Source organism: Scatophagus argus, chromosome 3 (genome assembly GCF_020382885.2).
Source record: "Scatophagus argus isolate fScaArg1 chromosome 3, fScaArg1.pri, whole genome shotgun sequence".
Classification (NCBI taxonomy): Eukaryota; Metazoa; Chordata; class Actinopteri; family Scatophagidae; genus Scatophagus; species Scatophagus argus.
Genome location: NC_058495.1, coordinates 9,063,876 through 9,076,635, shown reverse-complemented (window position 1 = coordinate 9,076,635; position 12,760 = coordinate 9,063,876). Strand labels below are relative to the sequence as shown.

The window sequence follows — 12,760 nt, the reverse complement described above, 5'->3', positions numbered from 1 at the left end:
CAGAATGCAAAGTAACAAAGACAACAAATCCACCTCAGTGGCTTATGTCAGGGGGGCCAACCCTGTCTGGGTCCTGGTTTGCTCTACTTATTGATTTGTTTTGGTTGAATATCACTGTTGCACCATTGGCTGATGTTTATAGCTGTGGCCAGGGGCGTTATGTTTTTGAGTCATCTGTCTGCAATATCTTAAGAACACAACGCTCTCTGCATATACTAAATGAGTCTACACAGGCATGAATGTAAACTACAACCTGACTGGTGCGTGAAGACATACAACGTTGTTGTAGTTTCCTCACAATAATTCAAAGCCCACAAATTCCTACCCAGACTGATATGATGATAATCTGTATTTTCACAAAATTGTTAAAAAAAATATATATATATTTTTTTTTTTTTCAAAAGAGCCAACATCCTGCGATTTTTTTTGAAAGTGCTTTGGGGCAAAAAGCGTGCATAATTAAAGGAGCAGAGCAATAACAACACAGTGTAATACTGATATGTACACAGGATCATCTTTATTGGAAGCAGGGTCATGAGATAACAGTACTGATTTCCAGCAGCTACATAATAAAGCACTGCATGCACTAAATCACACGCTATAAACAAACCAACCAACACACAAATGTACAAACAAACACAAACATTTTGCCTCTGTTATTTTTTTTTTAAACCACCCTACCATTCTTGTGAGGAGTTTGATTTCTGCATATTTAGGCTACAGTATCACATATTATTTACCTTGCCAGAATAGTTTTAGATTGGCTATAATTACTGTAAGACAAACAGAACAATAAGACTGAAAATAAATTCTGCATTCAGTCATCCAACCATTTACAGCTCAGTACACAACCACAGTGCATGTCAGGAGAACTCTTGTTTTCTGTGTGGTCTTCATTAATAACCAGCAGACTGACTTTTTTTTTGTCAATCACGTTCACATTCAGCTCATGGTTTCTATAGGTTGTGTACACACACATTCAGCCTCAGTGATAATGTAAAGTTCAATGACCTTTTCACTTTTTGGAGAAAGTCAGACTTAACAACTGCAGCATTCACTGTAAAGGCGAACAAAGAGGGACAGCTTAAAGAAAAGTGCTGCATGAGTTTGTGATAAGCCTCAGAAAAGAGGGATTTGTTCATAGCGCTTTAGATTACAGCTCAGTTTACAATTTAATCGCTTATATCATGGGTACCAAAAAAATAATATGGGGAGGAAGACAAAATATCTAAGACAGAAAAGGGGGCAACGGTGAAAACACTTCTGTGAAACAGGTTATGGTATCACTGACTGTGAAATATGATAGTTTCAAAAACAATTAGTTTTGGGAAATTGAATTAAAAAAATATACACATACAGAATATTATTTTTGATATAGTTCATTGTTGTCTTCAATATAACATGTCACTGGGGAACAAAACATTAGGCTAAGCTTGTGTGTACCTTCACAGCTATGGCTATAAATTCATCATGTATCTCTGTTTTTAAAATTATGATAAAATATCAGTAGTTCAGGTGTGCAATGCAAGCCCCACATGGCGATCAAAAGTTTTCAAAAGTGATGTTAGAGGAGAACGTAGAGCAGCTTTTAGGTCCTGTCACATTGTCGTGTTGTAAACGATGATGGAGACAAACAGATACAACAAACTCAATTCTTACGTTTATTGAAAGACTTTCAGTTTGTTGTCCAGTGTACCAGGCTTTTTACCTGTGCACTCCGAAAATCTGTTTCATAATTTTATGTTTTATGTGTATTTATGTTTATACTAAATTTTAAATGTATTCTTCATACTTAGTAAAAATGAGTGTATCCTCCTTATGAACTTCTTCTCTCGTGCTTAGCGAGTAAGTACTTCATTGATACCCCAAAATATTTGCACAGTAAAAAGGCTGCAATCTAAAGCGTTACTGGTCCTGTTAAACTGAAAAGTCAAAGAGTAAGAGAACCTGCTGAGAGGATACAGCTCCTGTTCCCTCCCAAAGCACGCACACTCACGCACGCACACACACACACACACACCCACGCACTGACAGACAGGCACACATGCTACAGTCCCTCCACTGTCACCCTTGACTCTCATCCTGACTGGCTGATCAGGAGGTTAACAGAGAGCTTGTTGGTATGAGGGGCTTCACTGTGTGTGTCGGCAGTCAATCAACTTATCTCCTCAGACTGTGCCCAAGTCATACAGGATATGTAAAAGATGTGCCTTTTGGAGTCAAAGGTCAAACAGCTAACTGGCTGATATGTGAGAGTGTGTCAGAGGGAGAAGGCAGGGCTGTGTCAGCTCTTGATAACCTGCTGTAACCTCTGGTTTATGTGTTCGTCAGAGCTTATATAGACAACAACAGAGAAAGACTCTTTACAATGAGGGCTTTGGTTTCCATCTGAGGTGGTTCATGAAGAGCCATAGTGTTAGTCATCTCCTTAACAAATCCATATTGGAGCGACAGCTGAACACGTGCACACATTTTCATTCAGTGACAGAAATGAAATCTGAAATCCAAACATTCTGCAGTGCAAGAAACAAAACCAACATGATGCATTTACACATCAAAAGAAATCCAAACGCTTCACATTCACCAACTGCTATAAATTAAGAATAAATGACGAATACGATTTAAAATAGAGCAAATGATAATAATATATATTTCTTTTAAAGTAGGACTAACAGTATAAAAATAGTTGCTACACAATTCTTTTTTTCACTCTGCCATGCTGTTGGTTGACATGACAACGACTTAATATGTCACAAACAATCCCTGACAGGAGGCTTTTGGAGGGATATTTTACAACTTAAAAGTCTCTCTGTTATGACACAGTCTCTTTTTTTAATGTGTTTTCGACTTAACTTCATGCTTCAGATAAAGCAAACATGTGGCAGCTGATGTTAACCACTGAGTGTTTGAATGTTTTATTTTAAACACTTCTTTCTTTCTTTGCCCACTTCTTTAATTAGCATGATGTTTCTTTCTGCTTTCTGTGATGTGGTGCCGCTTAAAAGCTTTAGTTTTTTTTTTTGTTTTTTTAACAAAAAGTATGATTGAAAAACTTGATAGAATCAACTATTGTATATGGGATTTTTTAAAATTATTTTTCTTTTTCTTAATGTAACAAAAAAGGAATATGGAGTTTTTTTTAAATATATCCCCCAAGGGTACCATTAAAAAACTGTTCATGAACATAGTACATATTGTACTGACTGTAAATATAAACTTAATTTTCCTTTGTTTCATTTGAGTAAAAAAGTTCAAATGTGAGAAATTGTCTCATGTCTAAATTAAAGTCTGGCCAGATTTCAGCTACTGCAGGTCTGTGTGTGTTTTTAGTTCAGTGGGTGTTGGTCCACATAAGTTCCAACAGCAACCTGCATGAAACAAACTATTGGACGATATTGTTACTATGACTACTGACACTGTTTTCACATTATAATTAGCCTGCATTTTGCTTTGTGTTTTATACTGAAACAGCCAAATGTTTCCAAACTCACTTTAACTTAAAAATCTGGTGATATTCTATATTTTTCTTAATGTGAACAAATTCCATCAAAAACATACTGGTCCAATTTTTGTCCAATTAACCCTGTTTTTGAAAAGTTACTTATTTACTCATTTTTGAGAATGAATTACCAATTTACTTTGATGTACAGAGCTTCTCCTGCACTGGCGTTTGGACTGAAACATTTCATGACAATTTCGCCTCTCTAGGTCTTTTTATCTTCCATGTATTTTCAGAGAAAAGCTGAAGACCAACATCAAAAACATGCATGGTCAGAAGTATGGATATCACTAAAGTGAGCTGGGTTCACACTGTTTTTATGTTGTTTAACGCACTTCACTTGGAGATTTCAGATCCAGATGCATGTTTAACAATAATAAGAAGAACAATAAAGACTGAATGTACTGCATTTATGCTTTACAGCACACCCTAGTGGTTACCAACAGCACTCTCATGGGGGGAGAGTGTGCAGAAGTATGGGCATAAGCTGCCAGACCAGGTATTTGAGATGCAGTGCTTGCCATGGATCCTACTGATTCCCAAATTCACCCCACATCATTGCAAAGGAAGGAGACAGGATTGAAGAGGAGCAAGCGGGGGGAGAGTAAGGTGCTCAGGGGGGATAGAGGTCTGTTTACAGCAGGGGAGGACCGGGGAAGAGAGGGTGGGAGGACAGTGATCAGCTGCATGCAGATTTACAGAGGACGCCTCAGAAAAAAACGTTTGCCTGAGGAGAGACAGAGACAGACAGAGACAGAGAGAGAGGAGCGACAGTCAGATACATATGAAAGAAACAGGGAGAGAGCAAACGATGGCAGAAGAGAAGAGACAGCAGCCAGTGAGTCACGCTAACTTTGCCGGAAGGAAGATGTCTCAAGTCATTTTTATTTCTGGTGTTTCACTGTGAGTTACTTGTGTTTGAGAACTGCGTGGAGCAGCAACTCTGGTCCCAAATTTAGACTTCATTGGGTGGAAAATTTACCAGCACTGTGCAAAACTTATATTTACTCTCCAGCAAACTTCATGACAGCTTATAGAACTCCAAAGGTTAGGTTAACCTTTATATTTCATCATATTGCACTTTATTCCTCTGTCTGTGGGAGTGTTACATGGACTGTCAGCACATTACACTTTAATAGTTTTACCTAAAGTAGAACATGATTACAGTGTGCATGAAATTACGGCAGTAGTTCTGCAAAAAAAAAAAGCTCAGTTCACTAGCTGTGTCCCTGTGACAATTGGTGTTGGATATTATCAACATGAATATAAGAAAACAGCAACCAAATAAATCCTGTGACAGCAAAAGTATTGGGATGAAGTAAAAATCCAGAGTCAATAATTTAATCCACCTTTCTCATATGGGTCTTTTCCAGCAATTTTTTTTTAATAATGTGCAATCTTAAACCCTCGGTTGGGATTTATGAAATAGTTCAAAAAAAAAAAAAGAAGTGCTGATGAGACAGATGCTGTTAGTTGGCTATTTTTGTGCAAAGTGTCTCAATGAGGTATTTTTAGCTTGGGAGGCCCCAGACAAAAAAAGAAAAAAGAAAGAAAAAATCAGTCCCTTTACCCTGGCAGCTGGCATGGTGTCTGCTGTAAACTCCACACAGCACTCCCAATAGCCTCTAAGTGTCTGGTCCCAGTCCAATATATCCTTTTAGTGAGGTATTTTAATACATCATAGATACATTCATTGCTGAAAAATGTACTGTTACAGCATGTATATGTGTGTGTGTATATATATATAAATATATAGCAAACACAGGGAGAAAAATGTGAAAACACGAAAAACAGTTTCATTATTCCTGTTGCATTTATTCTAGTAATGTTAAATGAACAGCAGGGCTGTTTTATTTCATGCCCTGGGGCCCATTTTAACTCACAGGCTGCAATTTGCTTCATCTGGTTATTTCCTTCTCTGTTCATTTTGAAACATTTCAATAATAATAACAAATGTTATACTTATGAGACGTGTATTAACTCGAAAGGACCCTGTAGGACACACAAAATTAACTGCAATTTGCAAGCCACAGTCATGTGTGAGACTTGACGTTGCCATCATTTGCAATCTTCAGTAAACTGATTTTGTGAAATGACCCTGTGGTTCTCAGGATTAACATTCATGAGAATTTTAATTATGTAAATTCATGTATGTACATTTGTCAGAACATTTGGTTATATATGAGTGTAAAAGTGCAGTAAAAATGGAATAATTGGAGAAATCTGTACATTTAATGAGTCCTGTGTTGATTTTAATTAACCTGTGCTCTGTCACAAATAAACTGAAGAGTTGCCCTGTGTTTCTGTGCTCTTACCTGCTCTGTACTATTAGCTGGCTGAGGCCTCCGGCTGCAGGCTGTAGAGTCTGGTTGGGTCCTGATTGTCACAGACGTCAGGTCTGGACACAGAATTCACATTCAGACACATGCTAGCAAGCACACCAGAATCAAAGGTAGCAGCAACATCACCAGATTGATCACCAGCAGCAACCACAGCAGCAGCAGGAGCAGCAGGAGCAGTGGCAGTGACAGCAACAAGGGGGCAGCGGTGGTGCAGAGAGACACAGCAGTGAAAGGAAATCAGTGATGTAACAGCAAACGGTCTTACAGAGAGCTCTCAGTGCATGCAAGGTAAATGTGGCAGTGGCAACATGTTCTTTCTCAATAACTAATCAGACCAAAATCTAATTAGCTAAGCTGTTAATTCTAAAATTGACAGCTATGAAATGCAAACGTTGCATGGACTTCAGATAACTTGCTACAGGTTTCTGCTTGACACTGACCACATGGGAGCCTGCAGTAAGACAACAAAAAGCAGCAGCTGTTTTACAGTAATCAGACAGTGCATCAGTCTTACCTGTTGTCATTGATATCTGTGGTGTTTCCTGCAGACAGAAAGAGGTGCATAAGGAGGCAGGCAGGTGCACAGTGCTAGGGATGGTGATGTGTAAATAAGGGAAGAAGTGGGTTTGTCACAGACACATTTGGGTTTAACTGAAACAGCCCAAAGCCACTCGAGACAGATGACTTTGGAACAAGAAGCTGCATAATGTGTTGATTCTGAGGTGACACATCCGTACACAAAAATGACTGAATATGGTGTTTGTCAGTGAATTTTAAAACAACCCATATGTGCATTTTTCTAAGTAAGCTGATCAGACTAACTGAGCAAAGTCATGACTGCAACACCGTCTGAGGCAACTATAACTGTTACAGCTGTGTGGTTAAGGTGGGGGAAAGGTTGTGGTGGTCACTAAATCATAGGTAAACTGTAGTAAAGTAAGATTTGAAAATGATGATGTTTAAAAACAAAATAATGCTGAGTCTTTGTACCATCTGTAACCATCCACCACCTCCTCCTCCTAAAGAGCACGTGCAGCTAAACATAAAATCGGGTAATTTCACGCTGTTTAAACCAGTGACCAATGCTGCTGTTATTCTGGAGAGGTTTTTATTTGCATGCCTGGCAGAGGTTGCATGGCAGGAAAATGTAAACATGGGTCATTTCACACTGTTTGAACAAACAGCAGTTTCTGCCATTTTTCTGATGACGACAGTCTTACTGCTTTTACGATACCACTATCAATAATACCAATAAAGCGTTGTTAGTCTTTAAAACCTAATCCTCCCAGCCAGACAGCTTCTCCTAAAAGGATGAAAATTGTTCTTACGGGCAGACAGATAGTCCTGCAGAACAGCACTACAGCAACAAGTCATATCCTGTGGAGCCTGATTAGCTGCATTCACAGTGCATAGTGACTGTTATATCAAAAGTCCTCCTTCTCGTATCAGCCACTGTATTACTACAATCCTTCGAGGCCTGTGCTCTTCCTGAACTACACTGACAGAAATAAATCTCACAAAACATTCACTTGTTTTATTGTTGTTTTGGGGATTTTTTTGTGACACAACAGACTGGCACCCAGACATGTCAAAAGTTTCACCTGTTTCTCAATCTCCAGCAAATGAACAAGTCTATGTGCATTGATTCATTGTTATTCATGGCAAGACTTTACATGGAAGGTTTCCTTCAGTGTAATGAGCTGGCTATTATCACAGGACCCCATGCTTGACTGGATTTTAAGGCTGTCCAATTTAATTCCTGAAAAAAAAAAAAAAAAGCTGCGACATTTAGCAAAAACCTTATTCAAACAGAAACTGTCAACTGGCTACACCTCAACAGTCTAAAACTACCAAAAGAAGCGAAACATGTGGGATACATGCCTTGCAGAGCTCTTTAGCGTTTCCCATAAGCTCTTATTGAAATTCATGACACTGAGCAGAATTATATCCCAGAGTGAGAATCGCAAGTGATGGACCAGAAGGAAAATTTGACCTCAGAAAACTTTATAATGTACAAGCACTTAAGTTGCAAAATTTCACACATCAGTTTTAGGGGGAGTGAAATAAAAATAACGTGCTAAAACATTTAAAACAAAATGGAATGAAATGATTTACAAACTTTTCTCATTCTTTCTCAACAGTATATTTTTACAAATCACATCTGAACTACCGCCAGCATTGAGCTCTTTGAGCATTTTATGGCTTAAAGGAACATATATCAGTGTTTCCCCCTGAATGTGGGCAAAGTTGAACCACCTTCTGAAAAACCATCATGAGAAAAAACTAAAGGCAGCTGGATGAAATTCTGTGAAGGTTCACAGCACAGTGTCACTGATGTCTGTTCTTTAATAAAAGGCAGGTTCTATCACAGCAGATTGATATATGGGCTCGGACACTGTTCCTGACTTTTATTGATACTCCTGGAGAATCGTAGCGGTGTGGTGTTGTTATCCAACTCTACAACTGTCATGCCTGGATCACGGGCTGAGGTGGGCGCTCAGCCCGTCTTGCTGGCCATCTGTCTGTCTGAGTAATGACACTACAAGCCTAATCTATCTCCTCCAGACTCTGTTGCTGATCGGAGCAGACACACACAAATATAAGGATGCACTGAAGCCTGAAGTCACAGCAATATCCCATAATAGTGAAAGAGAATTTCCATGGTGCTTTTTAAAATGACAGGTTGTATGCCGTAAATATATGGATATTTTATCCGCATATTATGCTGAAAACCTCCTCCTCACTCACCAATGGCTCAGTATTACTGTCGAGACTGCTGACTACAAGCCCATTACAACATAATAAAAACAAGAAAAAAAAAGCACTTGTTAAATTTGTTATCATAGCAGTAGGGCAATCACAGCAAACTGGTTTAAGAGCCACTACTCTGTAACAGAACATAAAACAACAGTCAAACATAATAGCTGGTAAGACAGAATAATGGCAACCACTAAAAAAATGTAGCCCTGCTGACCTTCACCATGAGATCGCTCATTATTTTAATTCTTCGTCTGAACAGGGCTCACCATTTTCTGAATCAAGCATCTCTGCAGTGCTCTTGTCCGCCTGGCTCAGTGGTTCAGCTGGAAGCCTGCAAACAGCAGAGAGAGATGTTTATGTAAACGTAACTGAGAGATCTGAGTTTCAAATCTTGATCTTTAGACCGATGTAATCTTTAAAAAAAAAAAAAAAAAAAAACACTGGCAAATGCTGTGTACCCACGTGCTCACTCAGCCTTGAAATAATAAATCACTGTCAAAACAAAATGCTTGTGTTACATACATGCATCATCAAACACACTAAACTGTAAACTAAAACTGTTTAAGCTTTTGAAAAGCAGTATACTACACTCATATATCATAGATGTCATGACAGCATATGGTTCAAATCCCTGGAAAAAAGCCAGTAAGGTGACCTTGAGTTAAGAGTCCAAACTATTATATTTTATACAAAACTATTACGTTTTTTTCTGCAGTTACCTGCAGTGAATGAGTTTAATTGTGCCACATGCACATGTAGCCTGGTTTACTCACATGTTGTCCTGAACATCATTGTTGTGTGAATCGTTGTTTTGGGAGTCGGAGCGTTTGGTGGGACTGTTCTGGTTGGAGTTGGTCTCAGGGAACTTCGGATCACTCTGTGGTGTTGCTGGAGCAACAGCAGGAGCATCTGCTTCTTGGTTGTTGCTATTGTATAAACCAGCTTTGCAGAAGGCAGCGGGGTGATCGCTGTAGTCTCGGATGAAGAAGGGGTTGGTGGGAGGGCACACTGGATAGTGGCCAGGACGGACAGGCTTGGCTGATGGTGAGAAAACAGAACAGACAAATTGCTTCATCCGTCCATTCATCCAGAAAAGACCAAAATATATGTATCTTGCCCTCAAGGAATAATGCTACACTGTCGTCCGTAGCACAAAATAATCACTCAGGAAGAGAAGCTGAGTTTCTGTGCATCACAAAGTCAACCCACTGACGTTCTGGAGAAACACTTAAAGTCACATCTGATTCTGCCCTGATCTGCAGTTGCTTACCAATGGGAGGAGAGTTTACTCTTTAAACATTCGGGACTAAAATAGATTTGTCTCCACTCTCACATATTTAGCAGTGCGAGCCTCCACTATCAGCTGTTCATGTATTATAATGTTGACTGTTAACTGGAGGAAAAATACATGTTCACTTCATGAAAGTACAGAGAGGAGAGGGTAAAAAGAAGAGAGAGAAACAAAGTCTTAGGTGAGTTGAGTTGAGTCAGAGGCTGAATTAAATTCGACCACACAGACACAAATCCTCATTTCTCCCTGCTGCTGGCTATCTTACTGGCTTAATGATCTTATTGGTGAATGTACAGTAAAATATTCTGGATGTCTTTGGTGGATGAACACTGTGTGGCTGGCTGTCTGGGGTAATGTGAATATACAAAACACAAATGATATTGTGGCCAAATTTGCGTCAGTAATGTAAGCTGAAAATTTGCTTTGCTTTAACACACCATAACTCTTCAATACCACTAACACACAGCTGCCAAAAACATGGAGACTAAGTTTGTTTACTTCGCCTCTAATTCCCTACAGTATAACACTGTGGTAGCTGCTGTCAATCAAACACAGATTCGTACAGGCCCCTCCAGACAACTGAGATAAAATGTCGCATTTTCATTATTTCCCCCAAAAGCCCTTTTTCTTCACTTTCACACTAAAAAGCTGTTAAAAATCTATTTAAACAAATACAAAGGTTTTTATTTATTACTTTATAAATTTTTTTATCACAAAATTGGACGACTGAATGTCATTTCAGATGGACCTTAATACACACCACAGTATCATAGCTGCTCTCAGTTGCTTCAGCACAATATTCAAATGAAAACTGTTATTGTAGAAAATACTCTCTGATCTGAACAGCTCAGTATCTCACAGCAGCAAATATGTCTCTCGTCTCTATCACACACATAATTCAAATGCATGAATGCTATGATCTTATTGTAACACAGTGATGAAGTGAGTCTTGGTGATCAGAATGGATTACACTTTTCTGCTTTTCTAATAAGCTGCATGAAGATCCTGCCCATTTTGTAAATCCTCACAGGGAAAATATTCCAGGCAACCATAACAACTATTCAAGTATATATGACTCATAGTGCTGAGTATTGTGGTCTGCTCATAAATACTGTCACAATTTATGGCAACTAACACATCCTGTTGAACAGTTCTCAAACATATCGGTTCCACAGTGGTCAACCTAAGTCTCTGGCACTTTCAGTTCCTGAATATGAAACAAGGTTGGTGCCGAGAAGCTGTTTCACTGCTCGCTCATGCATAAGAGGGAGGTGTTCTTGTAAGGGGAAAGAAAGAGATGACAGATGATGGAGCATGAGGGAAGCAAATCTAACCATGGATGTTTGCCTGTGAGGAAATAGCACAGCAGAGACATGAAATGGATGGTTGCACGAAGCAGAACATTTTTTCTCACTGTGAATTGCAAGGGAAAAAGAAGCACATGAAATGAGATGGTGAGGCCTCATAGACAAGAGTGTTAGCATGATCAGTCTAAGCAAAGTGGAGAACAGGATTTACATTTCACATTGTCTGATTTCTACAATAGTTCATATAAACATATATTAATATAAATAATTGTGAATATATATCTGTGTGTGTGTGTGTGTATGTATATATACACTCATATACACTATAGTGCCAAAAGTATTGTGCATCATCTGTCTTTACACACACGTGAACTTAAGTGACATCCCACTCTTAATCCATAGGGTTTAATATGACGTCGGCCCAGTCTTTGCAGCTATAACAGCTTCAACTCTTCTTGGAAGGCTTTCCACAAGGTTTAGGAGTTTGAAGATTGGAGGTCTGCAGCGATTGACTCTACAGAAAGTTGGCAACCTCTTTTTTTTTGCTGAGGCTCATAGTTCTCATAGTTCATTTTACATCGCCTACCACTCTGTGGCTGAGTTGCTGTCATTCTCAATTGCTTCCACTTTGTTAAAATACCACTGACAGTTGACTGTGGAATATTTAGTTGCGAGAAATTAGGAAATTAGCCTAGGTGCTTGACTTTATACACCTGTGGCCATGGTAATGATTGGAACACCTGAATTCAATTATTTGGATGGGTGAGTGAACACTTTTGGCAATATAGTGTATATCCTCTACATAAAATGAAACAGAAGGTGATTTGATTGTAGACTGAATTGTAAAGAAGAAACAACGTCCTGAACATGAATGTAATACACAAACAGTGGAATATTGCATGTTAATACCCACAAATCACATTTTAATGGATGGATGCAATGGATCAGTGCCCACTTGCAGATTAGAAAATACTGCTTTGTTATCATTTTATCTGATTACAGCTTTTATTGAAATGACACATGCAGCCATGTGACGCAGTGTGTAGCTACAAAGAGTTGTCCAACTGTTTGGAATCAGCACAGTCTGAGGCGCTTGTGTTACCTATCAGTGCAGCATGGGGCCGGCGGAACGGATTGCGAGTCCTCATCACATCTTTGATGCGCTCCACTTCCTGCTGGTAGCGGTGGCGGTCCTTCATGGCTCCTTCCTTCGCCTCCTTCAGTGCACCCTCCAGCGCCTTAACTCGCTCAGCTGTAGACCGAAGACGTTTCTCCAATTTTGGAAGCTCACAGCGCAGATCTGCATTGTCACGTACCAGCTGTTAAACACACACACACACACAGTGATTACACACAGTGGTTGACTCAGCATGTCAAGACCGTGCAATATGTCCTCCCATTTAAAAAAACACTGATGAGATGCAATTTTTTAAAGAAAAAGTCATATTGTTGTTAAAATTCTCTCTAGAAAGTTTGATTAATGTTTGTCAGGGCCAAATGTTTGTAATTTATGATGGACCTGGGTCCTGCTAAATTGCTACATGTAGCATTTTGAGAGCAG

General features: G+C 39.1%; 1 protein-coding gene across 1 annotated transcript in view; it reads right to left on the bottom strand.

Annotated features, from left to right (window-relative positions):
* Positions 1-432: 432 nt before the first annotated feature.
* Positions 433-12,760, bottom strand: part of kif5ab (kinesin family member 5A, b) — a 56,637-nt gene continuing 44,309 nt past the window's right edge. The window contains exons 24-29 of the mRNA XM_046383245.1: positions 12,302-12,518; positions 9,375-9,639; positions 8,868-8,932; positions 6,356-6,383; positions 5,815-5,927; positions 433-4,226 (exon numbers count right to left, since the gene is read on the bottom strand). Coding sequence (XP_046239201.1) covers positions 5,828-5,927; positions 6,356-6,383; positions 8,868-8,932; positions 9,375-9,639; positions 12,302-12,518 — 675 coding nt within the window. The 3' untranslated portion in view covers positions 433-4,226; positions 5,815-5,827. The remainder of the gene's footprint in view (positions 4,227-5,814; positions 5,928-6,355; positions 6,384-8,867; positions 8,933-9,374; positions 9,640-12,301; positions 12,519-12,760) is intronic.